The sequence below is a fragment of the Manis javanica genome, chromosome 4 (assembly GCF_040802235.1).
Source record: "Manis javanica isolate MJ-LG chromosome 4, MJ_LKY, whole genome shotgun sequence".
NCBI classification, from domain to species: Eukaryota; Metazoa; Chordata; class Mammalia; order Pholidota; family Manidae; genus Manis; species Manis javanica.
The window spans coordinates 38,420,214-38,441,379 of record NC_133159.1 but is presented as its reverse complement, the minus strand read 5'-3'; the positions used below and the strand labels follow the sequence as shown (position 1 = coordinate 38,441,379).

Here is a 21,166-nt window from a genome sequence, read left to right as displayed (position 1 = left end):
GGCTGTCTGAAAGAAGAGGGGGTACGCCCCCCACACAAGAGGAGAAGCTACTCCTGGGTCTTGGCATTGGGCAGAAGTTAGGCTATGTGACCTTGGACCCATTACTTAACTTGACTGAGATTCCTTGTTGTCCTCAGAATAGTGCTGTGTGATCAAGCCCACCTTGATCTACTCTTTCTTCTCATATAACCAAGGGCCTGGGATGCTCAGTCAGGCTTGAGGGTCTGGAGCCTTGGCTGTCCCTGGGGTGGAACAGGTTAATTATGCAGAGTGCAGAGTTTGATCCTGCAGGTAAAACCCAGTGTCTGAGGTGGAAGTGAAACAGAAAGACAGCCAATGAGTCTGACCCCGGAACCCCCCCTGAAAGGGCCGGGTAGATAGGTGAGTCCAGGTATGAGGTGAGAGGATGGACGTAAGTCCAGAGGCCATGAGTTGGAATGGAGGGTGGGACCAGTGATACTCAGGGACAGTCTCTAGGTATTACTGGAGACTCTATGGGACATTTGCAGTCACCACATTGTTAAGAGAGATGAATGGTTCCAGTACTATTAGGAGGATGAAGTGACATGATACATAAGAAGCACCTCACTGCCTGGCACACACAGATAACTCATCAAATGTGAACCATCAAATTGCTTTCCTTTTCCATCAAAATTCACCAAGAGCTTCCAATGTGCCAGGCCCTGTGGTGGCCACTGAGAGGAAAGAAATTACTAAAATGCAGTTTCTGTCTCCAGAAGCCCAGACTGCTGGAGATGCAGACTCAAGGAGGTGTTCCAGTCAATGGTTCTAAGGGGCAGGACCAGGGAAGGCATAGTAACAGGACAGGGTAAGAGGGCAGTAACCCAGCTGAAGAGTTCTGAGAAGGCTCCTTAGGAGAGATAGTGGCTCAGGTAGATCTTGAAGGTTAAGAAAGAGTTAACCAGGCAAGAAATCCTGGTTAAGATTTGGTGAGAAATCCATTCTGGGAATGGGCACAGCTTCAGCGTGAGCACAGACAGCATGGTTTGCTCAGTAAAGTGGAATGTGAGGGGAGAGGCAGAAGATGAGGCTAGAGAAGAGGCAGGGCTAGAGACTAAGGCTCTGGACTCCGTCCTGAAGCTGATAGGAAGCTTCTGATGAGCAGGAGAGTAACCTGGCCAGCCCTGATCACTTTGGCTGGTGGAGGAGAGCATATTAGAAAGGCCAGCTAGAAGCCAGGGAAAATCTTTAGTTTGATGAGTCAGAAGTCAGTCATTGTTTGGTAACTGGTTAGGGAAGGTTCAGAAACGGGAACAAAGGTTTCACATCTGAATCTGGATGTGAATTGTTAACATGTGTACTCCCATGAACAACGAGCTGGATTCCCATTCTCTGCTACCAAGGAGCTGTAAGGGGGCAAATTGCCTTCAAGGGCCCTGCCAGATCTAATTCCTCAAGACTCAGTGAGTCTGTTTCTCTTGTTAGGGTATGTAATGGGCATTTATGTCATTGACCCCTAGCAGCACATATCTTCCCTGACGGTTTGCCATTACCTGTTTACCTTACCTGTTCTTTTGGGAGATACTGTATTTATTTCATGGTTGGATAGTGTCAGGATCTGTGCCAAGATCAGGGCTCATCATGTGGCTAATATCAGTACCTAGTCTGTGACCAAGATTGCTGCTCAGTCTACCGTTATGGAGCTGAGAAAATTGCCCAGTTGAGGTCTTTGAAATCAGGCCTTTGGACCCATTACCATGTATCTGCTCAACTTTGCTGGCCTGCCAAGCTTTACAAATGGTTCTGGGCACAGGACTTCTGGACCTGGCTTTGCCCAACTCTGGATATCTGCACTCTGAAAGAAAAGTGTATAATCTGGCTTCCTGAAACCACCAAGATGGCACTCATTCATGTATTAGAGTTGCTTGTTTCATAACTAGTGACCCTTAGAAGGAGGGAGATCCACCTGCCTCATCAGGTTTCATGAATTTATTATCCCTGCCTATTTAATCAAGCACCTCCCTTGTTCCAAGTTTTATGCTTGGTGTTGGAGATGCACAAGTGAACAAGCCATACACAACCTCTGCCCTCATACAGACTATTGTCACTCAAGATGAGAATATAGGTGCTATGATGGGAGAGAGGAAGGATAGGGTGCTAATGGGACACAGAGCAAGGGGGATCAGAGGACGTTTTTTTGAGGAATTGAATAATAATTGGCCCAATGAGGGATATTGGGGAACCTGGTCCAAATAGAGGGAATGGCTTGTGGGAACCTGGAAGTAAAGAGAGTTGGCCCACTGAAGGAACCACAGGCCAGTCTGAGCTTCTGGTGCAACTGTTCTGTTTCTTAACAGTAGTGGTGTTCATGTGGATCTACACATGTGATGCAGTTGCATAGAACTAAACACATATGTAAACACAAATGAGTACATGTAAAACTGGTGAAATATGAATAAGGTCAGTGGACTATTTCAATGTCAGTTTTCTGGGATTGATATTATATTATAGTCCTCAAGGTATTACCAGTAGAGGACACTGGGTAAATAGCACACAAGATCTCTCTGGATTATTTCTTACAACTGGGTGTCAATCTACAATTATTTCAAAATTAAAAGTTACAAGAAGGAGGAGGAGGAAGAGAACGAGGCAGTGGCCCGTCTGGCTGAAGCAGAGCATGAAGGACTGACTGTGTGGCAGAAGTAGAGCCTAGGGAATTGGTAGAGGACAGACCATGCAGGACTTACTGTGTGGGGTTTTACAAAGAATAGATGAGAAGCCTTTGGAAAGTCTTATTCAAGGAACACCGTGGTCAGATTTGCACTTGAGGATGATCATTCTGGTTTGGAGAATGTGCTGGGAAGGGGTAAGATTAAGAGCAGAGAAATGAAAATTAAACTAGAATACACTAGATAAGGAGGGGTATGGGTAGATCTGAGAGATATTTATGGGGGCTCAATTGATAGGATTTGATGACTGAGAGGTGAGAGGACAGGAGGAATCAAGGAGTCACGGGTTTCTGAACCTGATTACTGGGGGATAACGGTGCTCTTTACTAACATAGGGAACATTTGAGAAGAAACAGGCTTAGGGAGAAAGGTTTGAAGAGATGGGTTTGGGATGTTTGGGATGCCATTTAGACTTCAAAGTCTAGATGCCCAGTAAGCAGCCACATGCTTGTGTGGAGAGCTCAGGAGAGAGGTCTGCCCTAAGTGTGTCAGCACACAGCACGGAAAGGCCAGGCTTCTGGGGCAAAGTTCTGAGGAACCCTGGCACCCACAATGTGGCTCAAAGAAGAGGAGCCTACCACGGAGACTGAAGATCACTGAAGAAGTAGGAAGTACATCAAGACTTCTGAAGTCAAGGGGCAAAACCATTTCTGGACAAAGGCCAGCGTGAGTGCAGCTGAGCCCAGATGAGGGAACGCACCCTTAGCTCAGCGGGTCCTTGGTAAGGCCGGATGGGGTGGGGCTGGGGAGAGAGCGGGAGGCCACTGGATGCTAAGTGTGGACTGCAGTGACTTTGAGAAAGTTTGCTTGCTATGAGGAAGAGAGAAGGAGGTAACTAAAGGAGAGGCAGAGGTAAGCAGGGGTTTGGGGTGGCTCTTGTCACACCTGGAGGCTGGGAAACGTGAGCATGTGTGTGTGCAGAGGAAGGGGCCCTCCAAGAGCGAGTGGCTGGTGATCCAGGACAAAGCCCAGGGCCTGGCACTCTGTGAGGCCAAGTGTTTCCTAAGCAAATGAGCAGGCGGAGGGTTTCTGCAGGTACAGTCTCCAGGCTCTGTCACACCCCACTAGCTGTTCTAAAAATGTTGCCATGCTTCCTCTTTCTGGAACACCTGGGTTATTAAAATCTGTACAAATACCACCTTTTCAAACTCCCCAGAGGAGGTTCATTTTCAGATCTGAACCAAGGTGCTTCCTCTCTGAAGGGCCTATGTGGCTGGATGGGCCCCTGCCCTGCAGCCCCTCACGCTGACTGCTGGCACGAGGACAGAGCCCCGAGGCAGCGGCAAGCAACAGTTCCACCGTGGCTTCTTGTGCCCTGAGCCCAGCGTGCCCGCCCACTCGTGGGCAATCAGCATGGCTGCAGCAGGCGTACTGTGACTGAGGACTTCATATCCATTCTTGAAAGGCAATATGGCTGACTAGATAACATATACCGCTTGAAAGGGTGCACTTAGAGATGATAATGTCATTATATTTAATTCAAGCACACCTTCAATGTGAGTCGCTCCCCCTTACTGGCTTCTACTTGCTAGCTTGGGCAAGATGCTTAACTTTCTTGTTCATATAACGGATAGCAGTTCCTGGAGTGGTTGTGTGGAAGAAGAAGAGAGGACAAAAATAAGAGAGTAAGGCATATGACAGATCCTTAGTAAGCCTACATTTCCTCCCCTTTCTTGACAGGAGCCAAAATCTCCTTTCTCCCAGCAAAAGCCCAATCCATGAGTCCAAGGGCCAAAGGGGCTGGACCTAGAAAAGAAAAGAATGTCTCAGGAAGCACCTGACATGGTTGCACCTCAGTATAATACCATCTGTCCCTTGGGCAAGTTTCTGTTCTTTTGTTTTGGGGATCCTCCTGTAAGAGAATTTTAGATTTAGTATGTGAAAGGGAAGTCCAGACCAAACAGTAAAATTGAGGACAGGGGAGAGTTGTGAGAAAAATGTTCTTCATGTTATAAAAAGGATCCTTTGCTTTATCACAAAGTTTCTTTAAATATGTGCTCCCCTGGTGCAATTAAGCATTTGTTTACAGACCATTAATTATCTGGCAGAAAGGCTTGGCTGGAAGGAATATGGCCGAGAGATACAGCTGGGGAATTGGGAGCTTGTGCCAAGTGAGAATCCATCAGAACCAGAGATAGTAAAGCTCAGAAATGATTGTGTAAATCAAAGAGGAAAAGGATGTCAGTGTCTGGGAGTTGAGTGTGCCTGCACTCTGAGACCTCTAGCTAGGCTGGGTGGATGGTTGGTGGGCCATTCACCAATTCAGGGAAGGGAGGAGGACGACAGGTAGAGGAGGAGGCATGGGAGGAGGTAGAAAGAAGGGCCTAAGTTCAGTGTGGGATATTTTGAGTAAGAGGTGTCTATGTGATATCAAGGTGGAGAAGAAAGTCTAGAGGACAGATAAATATCAGCACTGTGCCCCAGCAGTGCTTAAATATTTGTAGTTTTCTGAAAAATCCAAAACCAGTTCACCCTTCCCTGCTTCTGCACACCCAGGGCTCTCTAGCCTGAATGGTGTCCCTCTCCCTACTCTGCTGAGTTAGTTTCCAGCCATCCTTCAGGCGTCAGCTCCGACCATCCCTTCTGGGAAGCTTTCCCTGGCTCCCTCAGGCCGACACAGGCTGTCCGTTTCCTAGACAAACTGCCTCCACTTACACATACCTCTGTTAGCACTGAGCCTCACCAAGAAGCCTTTCTGGCTTAACCAAGATTATGTAATTAAATAAATGTAACAGGTTCAGCTCAGGAAACTCCATAAATGTTACTCCACGTCTGTTATAATTATTGCATTTGCTCCTGTTCATGTGTCTCCAGTTGTGTTAGTTTCCTGGGGCTGCTGACACAAAGTCCCACAGACTGGATGGCTCAAGACAACAGAGATTTATTCTCTATGTTCTGGAGGCTAGAAGTCCGAATTCAAGGTGTCAGCAGAGCCATGCTCCTTCTGAGGCTTTGGGAAGAACCCTTCTATGCTTCTCCCTGGCTTCCAGTGGTGGCTCACAGCTGCACCACTCCAATCTATGCCCCTAGTTACATGGCATTATCCCTGTGTGTCTCTGTCTTCATGTGATGTTTTTCTCTTCTTACAAGGCATGGGTCATATTGAATTAGGGCCCATGCAAGGTACCTCATCTTAACTTGATTATATCTACAGATGCCCTATTTCCAAATAAGATGTTCACACGTACCAAAGGTTAGGGCTTCAACATAGCTTTTGGGAAGATACAAGTCAGCCTATAACATCAATGAAAAAATTATCACCCACAGGATAAAGACCATTTCTTTTTTGTCTTTGTTCCAATACTTATTAGCACAGAAAAAGTGGCGCAGGAAATAATGTTTTCAGTGATTGACTCTAAACCTGTGCTTTCTAAATAAGTTTTTTTAATGCTTTTATATAGTAGTGCCCATTGTGTGCAAAAATCTGGGCTAGATGCTTTCTGTATGCTCTCTCATTTAATTGTATCTAATACCCTAGGAGGTAAGTCTTTCTACCCCACAGATAAGGGAACCAAACTTCAAAGAAGGCAAGTGACTTTCTCAGGCCTGCACAATTAATGGGCTGTGGAGCTGGGATTTGAACTCAGGTTTGTCTGATTTCAAAGCTCAGATCACCCTACTACATTCTGCTGCCTTTTCTTTCATCTTTGTTTCAGTCAAGCCTCTTTGGGAGTCCAGACTGCCTCAGCTATGCCTAGAGAAACTGCCCAAAAGGGGTTGGGGTTCATGCTTTGGCCAGTGTTAGAGAATCAACAGCATTCCTTAAAGGGGGTGGGGAACAGAGGGTAGTATAGAGGGGAAGTGTGGACATGGTAGCCAGATTAGAGAGAGAACTTCAAGGGCAAGGAGAGCCTAAGAAGAATTGGGAGGTCCCCTCACCACCCCCTCTCCAAGAAGAAGAGGCTTCTTCTTGATGTTAAACCTTGAAAACGATTAAGTACATTTGTCTCTAGGACTAGGTAAGCTAATGCCCTTGGCATGGAAAAGATCACCTTTTACTAAAGACTTTTTCTCCTATAATCAAGAGAAAGCATGGTAATGTAGGGCACAGAGAAGGCCCACTGGAAGGTGGGTTCCAGGACTGATTTGATCGAAGACAAACTCTTTGACTTGGAAAAATCATTGTCCTTCTGGCCTCAGTTTCATCATTTCCAGAATGAGAGGTTTGGGCTATAACTTGTCTGAAGTCACTTATTCTTGGTTCTCTGCTTCTATAGAATCTGTTTCCGTTTTATAACTCTATTTTAAAGTGTTTAGTACATTGCCAAGACAAGAAGAAAAAAAAATAGAGCCTTGAGGATGAAATTTCTCTGTGCCAAGGAGAAGGCTTTTTTGTTTTTTTTTTTTCTTTTCCCTTTTTTGTATGCAAAGCTCTGCTTTGCTTCTTCTGCATCTGTTTTTTCATTCTGGTAACCATCACAAGTTTTCTTAGCGGCAACAAGCACTCTCTGACATGGCCTTTCCTTTTCTTCATATGAAAGATTTGGACTTGCTCAGAAAGTTAAAACTATGTGGACAGTGCTTATCTGGCTCCTATGCTAATGAATCTGTTATGTGCTCTTGTTGTTTCTGGTCCAAACAGAGAGATGAAAGAGGAAAGGGTGCATAGGTCCCGCTTTTTTAGCTTGGGGCAGTTCTGCAGCCCCCTTGCCAAGTGTAAGCATGGTGATTTCATTTCCCACTCTGCTTTCAGCCTCTTGAAAGTGTGCAGGCCCTAAGTGAACATTCCCTGGCAGACTCTCTTCCTTGGACATTGAGTATCTCAAGTGGAAAAAATATACCTCGTTGTTTGTGCAGTTGCCACCACCTGGGGTGTGGCGAGAGTCAGAGGGATAGAGTTTTTAACATTTCTTCTTTAAAGGTCACAGCAGCAGCAAAGGGTTGGCTTGGAAAAATGAATGTTCCTCTTGCCAGAGTCCCTGTCCCAGCTGACTCCAAAGCTGATGAGTCTGGCTGCCAGAGGACCACAGAGTTCTTCCCCTGGTGACTCGGAGTTACTGATAACTGTTTGCATATTCCAACAGCACATTTAAATCTATAAGCCTAGTGTATATATATCTCCCTCCCCTGCCTTTCATGAATTTTTCTTTGCATCTTGTTCCCTATGGAATTAGGGGACAGGATTTGGATTTTCCATTTGAGTACATACTCGATGAAACCACAGTGGGTGCTATCAGATATATCAGCTAGCACGAAGAGGAATACAGCCTCTCAGATTCTGCTTGGAGTTGGCAATAGAAATTGACATACCTACTGAATTACAAATAGTGTGCCAGGGACCACTAGAGGCAACATAGAATGGGAACTTCACACCAGGTTTGAATCCAAGGCATCACTTGGACCCTCACTTTCACTCTCTGCACCTCAGTTGATGCATCTGTCAAACAGATTAAAAAAAAAATTACTTTCCAAAGTTGTTATGAGGATTGCAGGTGAGCATCTAGCATTACCGAGGACAGAGTCAAGTTTAGTCCTTTACTTTGTCCCTACCGCTCTTTTACATATATTATTTTATTAACTCCTCTCAACAGTCCTAAAAGATAAGCTTAGTTTCCCATTTTATAGATAAGAAAACTCAGTCTGCCTGGTTCTCCCCTGTACCCCAAGTATTAAGCAAAGTTTCTGATATATAATAAGCCCTCAGCAAGTAGTTTATTAGTAAATGAATGAATGAATGAGTAAGGGTTCTTACAGAAGTTAAGACTCTTGCCCAAATTTTCAGAGCCAGCATCCCAGATGACTTAAGACATAAGGCAGAGCATCACAGAAAAATTCATATAAGAAGACAAAAAAAGAACCCAGAAATGGGAACAGAAAAGCATAACATAATTCCTCTTTTTTTTATGATTGAGAACACTGTGTTTCACAATTCCAAAGTCATCCCTTAAATACACAAAATCTGAACATAACTTTAAAAGCAGACAATAAAACCCCAAACTCAGCTTAAGTCCCCAGGTGTCACAAGATAAAAGTAGAGCCCTTACTAAGATTGCAGCTTCCTGAAACAAGGCATTGCCCAGGAAGAGGAGGGGGGTAGCATCTCTGCAGTAATACAGCCCAGTCTTCGGGGCAGAGGGGAAGATACTTGACCCCAAAATAACTGGCTTATGCTATCCTTGCCATTACCCTGTGACGTCCTGAAAGGGAAAGGTAACAGAGACTCTATCAGAAGATAAGAATGGAAAAGAGAACTTACAGACATTGGAACCTACTGTGTGTGAGGCATTGTGCCAGCCAGGCAGTTTACATGCATAGTGTCTTGGACCCCATGGCAGCTTTATCAGACTCTGACAGTTGAAAACCTGAGAGTTAGAGATTTGCTCAAGGTCCCATGGTAACTTGGTGATGGAGCAATCATTGAACCCGAGTCAGAGATGAAAGCCTGTGCACTTTTCATATCATCTCATAACCTCTTCTGTGCTATGCAACCTCCCCAGATGGGTGTCAGAGCCAGAAGAAGAGCTCAGCGATTGGAAACTTTTTGATGGCCCAGCAATGTGGCAAGATGTGCTAGCAGGGTAGAGAGAGGGGCCTGGCCAGTTACCTACTCTGCCTACCAGTTGAGTTCAGTTTCTCCCTGGCTACTTCCTTTAGAGTCTTACATACCCTTGTGTCTTTCTCCCATCCATCCTATGTTTTAGAAAAATGCCACATTCTTAACTGCTCATCTCTTTTCCCTCTATTCTTGCTATTTCTTTTCCATGATAATAAAGATATGCCTGCAAGAAGGGGAGTTAGGGCTTTGATATTCTGTACTTCAATTCCCCCACCACCAGGACTAATGGACCACATGAAAAAGAACTATCAACAGAAAATATGTATTGTATATATGAGTCATTTTTCCATCATAATATAAAAATTTAGAGGTCAAAGACTTTTTTTGGTTATCATAATAGATGGCCCTATTGTGCTACTAAATAAAGAAACTGGTTTGGAGTAAATAAAAGAATTTATACTGTGCATTGGATCTGGTACACTCCCCCCCACCCCCCACCATCACCACCACAGCACAAGATAAAAAAAATCAATGGATTCCAGGGTGCTGTTTGCAATCTGCCTGCCAGGTCACAGCTGCACCAGTCAAGGTGGTCTGGACATCCGCAGAGAACCAGCTTATGACCTTTTGAGGGTGGATCTGCTACCATCTTCCCATCCTAGCTAGCAGGGCACAGATCACCCTCACTGAGGCAAGAGTCAAGACTCAAAGGCAGACAGAAATGGGTTGGAAGTCCATGGTTGGGGCTCTAGAGTCCAGTAGTCTGAAGTGGAATCCCGGCTCTGCTATTTATCCTATACCACCTTGGTCATGTTACCTAATATCCATCTGCCTTTGTTCCCTCAACTTTAAAATGAGGCTAATTCTACCTGCCACCCAGGATTGTTTTGAAGATTAAATGGGAAATATGTGTAAAGCCCAGCATGAAGTAAGCAACCCATAAAGGTTCACTGTTATATTTTCTACTCTTATTCATTCAAGCAGTAGCAGAGGGAGAATAGGGGTGGAGGAAGTGACACTTCTTACAGAGACATCTCTGACTGGAACTCCCTGAGCCTCGACAGTTCTAGCTCAGAGGAGCCTCCACCCAGACCAAGCAGAAACCAGTGATTCCCAACAGGTTCCAGCTCACTGGCCATCAACAGGAGGCGTGACACTGTGGAAATCTGAGCAGTTAGAAACCTCAGAGTGCTTGAATTCAGGGTCTCTGGAGTAAGAGGACATGATGACTTACTGTTTGGAGCACGAAACCCCAGAAAATGTAGTCAAATCATCAGTATTCGCAGAATCATTGGCTACTAAAATTACGAATGCTTGGAATGATAGATACTGGACTTCCCCATGAGGTCTAATTTTTCAGATTTCTAGGTGGAGATTCAAGCCTCTAGGAAAAGAGGATCTAGGATCAGACTCTACAGCCAACTCAGTTCCTCAAGTCCTCAGAAACCCTGAGGTAAAGCCTATGTCAAAACATCCCTTGAAACCCAAGCTTTGGATCAAGAAACTGAGGTTCAAGTCTTCTCTGCGTGACTATAAGCAACTTCTATCACCTCTCTAAGTCTTAGTTTCCTCATCAGAAAACTGAAGATAATAATAGCATCAACCCTTGTGGGGTGTTTTGAAAAGATTAAAAGAACTAACATGTAAAGCGACCAGCACAGCAGCTCTCATAGAAATGAAGAATTGTTAGTTCCATTCTCATTCATCTGATTTTGTACTGAACTTATGGTGCATTAGGAGACATTCATAAGAGAATCAGAGTTGTTCCTGGTTCGCTATGTGCACCTGAAATGATTTAAATCTCTGAGTGAACGTAGTGCCTCTTTTGCGCCTCTGACCCACACCCAGAATGGCAGCCCAGAGTTACCACACAAAACCCTGAGAGTAAGTGACAGTGTAGGGTGCACTCTGGCCCTGGAAGACCTGTGAAGGGCAGGCATTCTGAGAACAGAGTGCTTGAGGTGAGAGCCTGAGATGAGCTTGAGATGGTAGCCAGGGAGCTAACAGGTGATATTTGAAGGTAGGTTGCCCTGTTACCTGCCAAATAATGTTGGAATCGTCATTCAGAAGAGGGTGAAGCAACTACCTCTGAGTAGGGGGGTCAGTGAGTCAATGACTCCCAGCAAACAGTCAGGTCAGGAAGGAAGCCTAGCCTTGCAGGACGAGGCCCATGGGCTGTGTCAGTGAGGTTCCTGATACTATTATACTATTATATTATTATTGTGTTAGGGTATGTCAGTTATTTGTGATTGTCAAATTGACTGTTTTTCTGCTGTGTACATTTTTCTTTAATTATTTCCATTTTGTGGTCCCTTTGTATTTAGAAAAATATTTTGAAAATGTCAGCCTGTCTAGTGCTGCTAAGGGAAAATTACAAAAGGAACTTTTATTGTTTTGGAGGCCAGATTGTGGGAGCTAGACTTGGTAGGGGCCCAGAAACAGAGAGACACTCACAAGAGGAAAGTGAGACTCAGAGGGACAGAATATGGCCCTTGGGACTCTTCTCCCTCCTCACCTTTGGGGAGTTTTCTTTCCTCCAGGGCCTATGTGTCAGATATGCACTCACATTCAACAGGGACATTTTTGAGGTCTCCCTGTGCCAGGGTGCTAAGAGACAGCAATGAAGATGACAATAGGGTCTCTTCTCTAGTGGAGCTTTCAGTCTAGGGGAAGAGACAGACAATAGGAAAACAAATAGATAGTATGCACTATGACAAACTCCATGAAGAGAAATTTAAGGAGCTGTGGAAATACGCAACAGGGACCTCAAGCTAGTCTATGGATGGCACTGGGAGAAGTAAGTCAGGGAGGACTTACCTGAGGAAGTGACATTTCAGCTAAAAAGTAACAGAGTGAGTTAATTTAATAAAGGAAACCAGAAACAGTATCTAAAACTAATTGTCTCCTAATTGAAATTCATAATTGAGGCAAGTTGCATTCTTCCAAGGTAAGGCAGTTTCTTTTTGTTCCTTTTCTAATTCAGCCAATTCAAATCTCATTCTCTTGTGACAATCTCTTCTACTCATAAACTACTTTTGGTCTTCAACAACTAGAGATCCATTTGTTTTTTGTTGCCTATATAGAATATATACTCCTAGAGTAAAATGTCTGGGTTCAGATCATCCATGACACCGTGTCCTGTGTGTGACCCACATATGATCCTAACACAGCTGAGATCTGACTGGTCAAACCCAACCATTACCTGCTTAATCTGAACATTGAGCTGAGATGCACATTCCTAAAGCATCCAATGCTTCAGTATTTTATATTTTACATAATCCATGCAGGTTTTTATTTCTTCTAAAAGAATACTCAACCAAATCAGTTTGAAAGAATAAATGGCTCCAAACATGGTAACTTGGAAGTTTTTGCTGCAGGTATGGGCAAGGCCCCGTAGCCTCTGGCTCTTGAACGCATGAAATCTGGGCTTCTTTGCTGCCTGGGACCTGTGTCCACAGGCTCTGGTTTAACGGGGATAGCACTTGTGTGGAAGTGTTGTGGGGTGCTTGTTGGATAATTATCAGCATTATTCAGCTCATTATATTCAATTTGATTCGATCAACATGTATTGGACACCCAACTCTCCACATGGGGATAAGAGCTCTCATAATAACTATAATAATAATCATGATAATAACAATATGAGCAATTATCATTTATTGAGGACCCACTTCATGTCAGGCATGATGCTAAGCTTTTTATATGGATTATCTCATTTAATCCTCATAACAACCCTAGAAAGCTGTATTAATATTCCCATAAAAAAAGGGATTCCTAGGGATATTAAGTCACTTGTCTATGGCCACACACTTAGTAAGGATAGGACATATGTATTAAGCCAGGATTTGGAGCCAGAGCCTAAGACTACATAATAACCTGTCCTCATTCCACATCAGTATGTCATTTTACAGATGAAGAAATTATTGTGCCTCAGAAAGGTTTCATAGACATTTCAGAGCACTGTCTACTTTCCCTGAAAATGATATCTATGACTTACTGAGTAATTCCTATGTGACTAGCATGCTGCCTTAAAATCCTCCAACTCAGAGGTGCTCAACCTTGTCTGATAGCAGAATAATCAGAGAACTAAAAAAAGAAGAAAAAAGTCATTTCCCAAGCCCTATCCCCAGACCAACTGAATCAGGATCTTGAGGAATAGGACCTGGGAGTGGAATATTTTTTCAGTTCCCCAGATGACCCAGATATACAGAAAGGAAGGAAAGTAAATCTCCTGCCCTAATTCTTACAGCACCTTAGAAGATAAACATTAATAGCCTCACTTTACAGGTAAGAAAACTGAAGCCAGGGAGATGAACTACCTTACCCAAAGTAACTACAAAAATATTTTAACTCCTAATCTGATTCTGAAGTCTGTATTCCTTTGGTCCTCCAAGCTGTCACCTACCTGAGAAGTTGGCATTCTCTTTAACTCCGGGTAAGGTTTGAGCTTGTACTCAACATGCAACTCCTCTCTTTCCTTCCTTCCCCTCTCTACTGCTCCACTCTTCCCGTGCCCCAAACCCCACAACCAAACTTAGCCAGAGTTCATCATCAGAAGTTCACGTGAGTGCACTGGGTTGGTGCCCCTGCTTTGGGGTACAGGACCCAACTCAGGATAACGTCCACAATGGGCCTCCAAGCAGGTCCAGATCCTATCCTTCTGGCTATCTAACAACATCCCTTCCTTGGGATCGACCTGAAGAGAAAAATCTACCTGAAAAGACAGTGACCCTGAGCACCCAGCACAGCAAGTCACTTTTATGGGAGGGGGAAAAAAAGCAGAGACAAAAGAAATATCACAGGAAAAAAAGGCAAAATCATCAAAAAATGTGGTCAATCATTAGCAGAGAGGTTGTGAAGACACGCTCCAATTGCTTTAAAAATTCACAGAACCCAGGTCTCCTTAAAATAGTTTTGCAAAGTACATTGAGAATTCCATGCAGTAATATGAAACATAAGTCCCACTGCTGCCACTGAACATGCTTCAGCTGGCTAAACTGAAGAAGCTTGACATTAACCCAAGGCTCTGCAAAACTCAACAGGAAAACACAATGGAGACTCAGTTGCAAAGCTGCCCCAGATGTGTACATTTTCTGCTCCATTAAAGTGAGTTGGATGAAAAGCAAAGTACATTTGGCCTGCAGGAAGAGGGAATCAGGGGATGGGCAGGCAAGGACAGTCAGCCTCATCGCAGGCCTCCCAGTCCCGAGTCTTGCCTCCCCTGCCATCCTTTCCCCCTGCTGCTTCTAGAGTAAACCATCTAAAATGCAAGTATGACCACAGCCTTCCAAGACTCCTAGAGCCAAACTGCTTTGCTGTTTTCTCAACTCTATAATGGGGTTAAAAGCACCCACTTTAAGGCTTTGGTGTGAAATTGAGCTCATGCATATGTGGCACTTGGCATGTATGATTTATAATAAGCTTTGGAGGAAAAATAGCACAGTTATCATCACTAAAACTAGTCATATGAGGAGAAATAGGTGAAGGAATTAAAGACGTCTGGGTAGAAGACAGGCAAGACCCTAAGGAGACAGGATCCCAAGTTTTCCCACATCTGAAGAGCTAACATGAGACTCTTCGTGGTGAACCTAGTGTAGCAGCTACAATTTGAAAGATTCTGCCTCAGTGTAAGGAAGACCTTTCTAAAATTCGTAGTGTCCAAAAGTTAAGGGATGGTAGTAAACTACCTGACATGAGAACTGCGTAAGAGATATCTAGATGACCATTTGGCATTGAAGAGGGAATTCAACCATGATTTGGTTGAACTTGACATTTTAACTGCCTCTTTAAGTCTGAGATCTGTACTTTTAAACTGTCTTCGCTTGCCAATCAATGAATCCACTGCTTGAGTTGCTGGTGTGTGTAAAGCTGGGGCTACAATCTCAGGGTCAAAGAGGTACTCTGACTCCGTTTTCACAGGCAGAGGAGGCATTTAGTAGGTTCTCCATGAAGCTGGGTTAAAAGACTGATTGTATGAGTCACATGAGAGGCAGAAACTCTGTTGCCCCAAGGCTGTCCAAGGGTGTCTCTTTGAGCATCCTATACCTGCCATTCCTTCTCTAGAATCCATTCTGTTCACCTACCTGTAAAATCTGTTTGAGTCTGCATTTACTCTGTTGCCATCCTCATCATTGTTGGTCCTTTTGTTTTCTCTGGGTTCTTGGGAAATGGAACTACCCCCTTATGAGAATTATTTATATTGACTTGGGTGGGGAATTTGTTTGAACCTGAGATATTTATATGCTCGTGAATGTGTCTGTCTCCCAAGGAGTAGAATTGGTCTTCTATCCTTTGGTCACTGGGAAGACGAAAGGCAGTGTTTGTATTCAGCTCCAGCTCAGCAAAGAAAGGACAGACTTTCAGAAAAATCATGCAAGAGGTTTGCTATTCATGCTCTCTCTGTCATTGTTTAATACATTTGTTTTATAAGCATTGATTCCTGTGCTGGGAACCTAGGATGCTGAGGTCACTCAGCCTTTTTTGTCCTCCTTCAAAGAGCTCATTCTAATGAGGGAAGATAATGGTGTTGGGACAAACTAGTCGACAGGGACTGCCTGTGCTTGTGGAGTATGAGTAGGTGGCGAAGGCTTCACAGGGGAGATGAAGGCTTCACAGGGGAGATGACAGCTGAGCTGATTGTCAGGGGAAGTTCAGGTCACTGTGCACTCTGGGAGGAAGAATTTCCCAGGATGAGGGCAGAACAGCACAAAGGCTTGGGACTTGGTAAAACTTGCTGTCTTGGGAAATTTCAAACAGTGTAATGTGTCTGGAGTTTACTGTGTACAAGAAGGTGGTTAAGAGAGGAGACTGGTAATGTATTTGAGGATCACCCTCATTTAGGTGGGATAGGAGATTGGTCATGGTGCTACTTGGAATTATTTGCAAAGAGCTTAGAGTTTCATGAATTTTCATTAAGTAGGGCCAACTCTCCATGTTCTAACTTATGAGTTATAAGAAGTCTTGCTACATATTGCTTCCCATTGACCACCATAAGACTGTATTCTTAAAAGAAAAACTCATTTAAGATTGGTCCAAAGAAATCATAATCATGAAGGTAAATCTGCTGGAACAACTCAGGGTGGTACTGCTTTTTTCTACAAGTGTGTGAGGCTATGTACAACCAAAATCTGCATCAGGACAGCTAGTGGTCATGTCTGGCTGGCTGTCACCACATAAATAACCAGGGACTTGCTTAACAGGAACTTGATCTGACCCATACATTTGGATCTGGGAGGACTGTGTTAATGAGGGTCACCTGTATAAGTATTCTTCCCAAATCACTGTGAAATAATTTGGGGGTTTGGGCTTATCTACTTCATTAGAGTAGCTGATCTGAAATGTGAGCACAGTGGTTTTAAAAAAATAATGCTTAATGTTTTCTGAGTATAAAGTAAGACCTCATTGTGGAAAATAAATGTAAATGTAAAGAAGTAAATGTAAAACACAAAAGTAAACAAGATTGCCCACCACTATTAAGAAATAACATTTTGGTGCATCTACTTTGTTTTTTTTACAGAATTTAAATGAATTTTTATAAAAATACAGTATTTAATTGAGTCTGCCACCTCCATCAAGTATTCCTCTATGAGAACATTTTCCTCACTATAACATAATGACTTACTTATACTTTTTTAATACTCCCAGGCCAGATGGTAAGGGTTTTGAGGACAGCACATGTGTGATACTCATTGAGTCACCTGATTTTGGCACAGAATTCCAAAACCGAGACTCAAGTTCTGATACACTGACTGACACTGCAAGGAATCCAGGTGTTTGTCCTGTCTGCTCATCTCTCCACCTGTAGCACCCAGCCAGAGTAGTCCATACCCAACTAGCGAGTAGTACATACCCAATGAGCATTGGTTGCTTGAGTAAAAGAATGAATGACTGGATGGCTGGGCGAATGTGGGTTTTCATTTATTATTATTCTTCACCCAAAATTCATTGGGCCCCCCCAAGTGTCAGGCCTAGGGCCGGAAATGGGGGCATAAGAAGTCATACTTGATAAAATAAAAAAAAAAGCCCACCCTGTAAGAGGCATCAGTGAGGGTGCTGACTGCCTCTGATGTCGGATGGGTTCCTGTGAGTTTGCAGCCCGGTTGGCCTCTTTCAGCTGTCGTCCCTGACCTGTTTGGGAGGATCCAAGCCCCTGCAGGCTCTTTTCTTCTGCCTGTGGTATTAGGGACAGAGCAATGGCTGGTATTCCACAGTTCCATTCCTGAACTTCCTAAGGTGCTCAGAAAAGCCCAGCTAGCCCTGCACTTGACTTCCTCAGAGCACAGCTCCAGTCCTTGCTTCCCTCCAACTGGTCCCAATTCAGAGGCACGTATGCCGTGGAGAGGTGCTCCAGTGGAGGAAGACTACAGGAGAGGGGGCACCCTCTGGCTGACAGCAGCCCTTGACAACCCTCCGTCACCCTAGCCAGCTGGTTCAACTGGAAATCCCAGATAAGCCCCTGTTCTGGTCAGAACTAGTTTGGCAGCTCTGGGGAACGTTTCTAGCTGACTGACCCTCCCCACAGGGGGAGCTGGCAATTTTGCAAAAAAAAGAGAGAGAGAGAGAGAGAGAGGCAGGGAGGGAGAAAGGGAGAATGGAAGGAAAGAATGAAGAAAAAGCGAAAAGAGCTGAGAGGAGTGGCTGCAATTATCTGAAACACTCCAAAATTCTGCTCGCGTGCAAGTACAAGTTTACACTTAGGAATCCAAACAAGACTGTGCCCCCGCCCTGCATTCACCCTCTCTCGCTCTCTTCTCCCCTTTGCAATGCAGTTTTGTTGCAGTGGAATGCAATTTGTTTATATATAAGCAATATAATCCTCCTTGCAGCACGACTTTTTGTGAATGCATTTTTTGCCCCCCTCCCCTGCAATGCTATTGTTGCTGTTATTAGTATTATTACTATTGTAATTCAGTCTCTCTGTCCTTTCCTCTCCCGACTCGAATCGCGCTCCGGCTGTGATTGCTCGGGTCTGACTTTGCGAGTGGCGGTGCGCTTCCAAACCCCCTCACCCGCCCCCCGCCCCGCTCTCCCCCCTCCCTCTCTTTTCCGCGCCCAGGCGAGAGCAACCGATTGGCAGAGCAGTGCTTTCAGGAACAATAACAGTGGGGGGAAGCCCGGGCCCCGGGGAGCCACCCCGCCCCCCGGCCCGGCCGCGAGGCTCGCGCCCCCCGCCGGGTCCCCACCTCCGCGCCCGCCCCGCGGGTTGACCTGCCGAGCCGGCCCGCCCCGGCGCCCACCATGTATGCCTTTGTGCGGTTCCTGGAGGACAACGTCTGCTACGCGCTGCCCGTGTCGTGCGTGCGCGACTTCAGCCCCCGCTCGCGGCTGGATTTTGACAACCAGAAGGTGTACGCCGTGTACCGGGGCCCGGAGGAGCTGGGCGCCGGGCCCGAGAGCCCCCCGCGCGCCCCCCGCGACTGGGGCGCGCTGCTGCTCCACAAGGCCCAGATCCTGGCGCTGGCAGGTGAGCGAAGGGGCCGGCAGGGACGGTGGGACCCAGGGAGGGGGCCGGGCGCCGGGGCGGAGAGGGCTGGGGGAGCCTCTGCTCGCTCAGGCCTCCTGCTCCTGCGCCCTAGGCTTTTCTTTGGGGGACGGGGTGTCTCTAAAAGGCCAGACCAGTTAAAAATACCGGATGGCCCCCTTTGTCTTACGCGCCTCCCAGACACTCCGCGCTGTCAGTCCGTCTCCATCTCTCTAAATGTGTCTGTCTTCCTCTTTCTGCTGCTGTCTATGTTCCTGGCTCCTTCACTTTCCCTTTCTCTCTCCGCCTGTTAGTAGCTTCATTTCTGCCTCTCATCTTTTCTTTACCTCTCTCCCAGTCCTTCCCTCTCTGCCCCTATGGTCTCCTTAAGTTTCTCTGTCTTAAGGCCCTTGGTACCTCCTGGGAGTGAGGAGGCAAGGCCGGTATTGTCAGGCTTCTAGTTGGGAGGCCCTCTTCACAGAGGGAAGCTGTGACATCCTTGCCCCAAACGGGCCATCACTGCATAGGATGAGGAGGCCTTGATTACTGAGCCCTGGGTGTCACCCTGTCCTGCCCCTGGCTAGGTGGCAGAAGTAAAGAGGCAGTGGCCCTCAGCATCTCTCCATCTCCACACCCCTTTTGAATCTCTCAGGGGGCTGGCTCCCTGAGTGAGAGCTGAGGATGAGGAAAGAGTTTATACAAGTTAGGTTAAGACCCAGCCTCTCATTCCTACTTTCCCAGGGCCCTGAGAAATAGGCAAGGCAAGGCAAGTGGTCTCATCCCCATTTGACAGATGAAGATACTGAGGTTCAGTTGGTGATAGGACAAGAAAACAGCCCTTCAGCCTCCTGCACCAAGTTCCTTCTGCCATATTGAAGTACCTTTTCCTTTGTGAAGAAAAGTCCATGGACTTTCTTTCCCACTAGTTTTAGGAGGCTTTTGTACGGATATGCGAGGAAGAGTATCACTTCCGTTTTGAGGAGCAGCCTTTTAGCTACTGCCAGTAAGGAAGGTGTACCTTAGAGTGGGCAGAGAGAGTAAGCCACCCTGCCCTCTATTTGGAAGCGAACACCAGGGACTAGGAACTGAATGAAGGTATTGCTTGTATTTTGTAGTTTTGAGATTTTTTGTTTTTTTTCCAACTTCCTTCGCTTTCTGACATTTAGCCTCAAAGATTAATCCAGCATGCATCATACTTAAATTTGGCACATAAGGAAGCACATTTGGCTTGAAACAGAGAAGTGACTTGCCTAGGGTCCCGTGGCAAATTAGCAGTACATTAGAGCTCTGGCTCATGACTCTAGTTCCTTTCCACCACATCATGTTGCCTCTGGGAAGTGGGTTTGCCGGAGTTGAGGACTGGAAGAAGAACTGGACACAGAGCAGTGCCTAGGGCCCTTTTTGACAGACTATTTCCTCACCACCTCCCTGACAAGCCCTGAGGCACAGGGGTGTAAATCACTTGGAACACAACACCTGGGACACCTAGGGCTAGAAAGCTGAGAGTGAGTGTAAGTATGTGGAAAAGGGAAACCCTTGTAGCTGATGAGGCCTTATTTTGTTTGCTTGCTTGCTTTTAATTACCTGAGGGAAGGGACTAGGAGATTATTCCCCAAGAGTATAGGTTTGAGGAAGTTGTAACTAGATTGTAACTTTAGCTCGCCTTTGGCTAGAAGGAGAGAAAGCACACTTTTTGATCATTGTATATACTTCTAGATCTGGAAGGGCTTAGGAGAGGGCAAGTGGTATGTGTCAGAAGGAGTTGGTGGCACGTATGTGGCGTAATGTGTAACGGCTGTTTTCCTCCTTCAGAGATTGTTCATTCATCCATTTGTTCATTCAGCAAATATAAACACTGTGCTTGGCTCTTCAGACACTGCAGAGAGGCTGTTAGGCAGATGGCAGCCCCCTCTGACTCTGATTTTAAAAACCAGTGAAAGTCCTCATAAGTAAGATATATGTAGTTAGTGGTCTGAGGACCATGAATCTTGAATCCCTAGAGTATTCATCCTCCACGTTGGAATATTGATAAATCTCTGAGATTATTAAAAACAACAACAAAAAAAAAACCTAGGCAGCATCTGGAAATTGGCAGAGTAGATTCAGTTTGAGCAAAGTGAGTTGAAAAGCGCTTTTCTCCGCTTCTCTTCCCTTTTTTCTCAGGAAGAGAAAGTGGGGGGTGGGGGAGAAAGAAACAACTTGAGGTTGCCTAGACCACATTTTGAATTCAATCAGCTGGTTAATTTTTAAATTAGAGCCCCTGACCTGGCTGCAGACCTGATTGGAAGGCCGGGATGGGTTTGAGCATTCGTTTATCCTGGAAGAACTCTGGTTCGTGTCTTCAAACCCCATCTTGACTTGAATGCAATGGCTCTGAGAATCACTTGCAGTGACTTCATCTAAAAGAGCTCATCTTCTGGCATCTCCTAGATGTAAATATTACTGTGTTGTGGCACCAAAGGTGAGTAGGTGAGCCTTCAAGGGGGAGGCAGAGATGGCTTTCTGTTGGCAAGGTAGCCG

At 45.4% G+C, this 21,166-nt stretch overlaps 2 protein-coding genes across 7 annotated transcripts in view; both read left to right on the top strand.

The window, feature by feature from the left end:
• AGBL4 (AGBL carboxypeptidase 4) overlaps positions 1 to 21,166 on the top strand; it is a 1,242,012-nt gene that overhangs the window by 1,007,230 nt on the left and 213,616 nt on the right. The window lies entirely within an intron of this gene.
• Positions 18,280 to 21,166, top strand: part of BEND5 (BEN domain containing 5) — a 46,792-nt gene continuing 43,905 nt past the window's right edge. For 2 of the 4 annotated variants that reach the window (XM_017655672.3, XM_017655665.3), the window contains exon 1: positions 18,280 to 18,649. In XM_017655672.3, coding sequence (XP_017511161.1) covers positions 18,428 to 18,649 — 222 coding nt within the window. In that variant the 5' untranslated portion in view covers positions 18,280 to 18,427. Of the gene's footprint in view, positions 18,650 to 20,901; positions 21,108 to 21,166 lie in introns of all 4 variants that reach the window. The other 2 variants (XM_037021909.2, XM_037021910.2) reach the window with 2 other exon arrangements.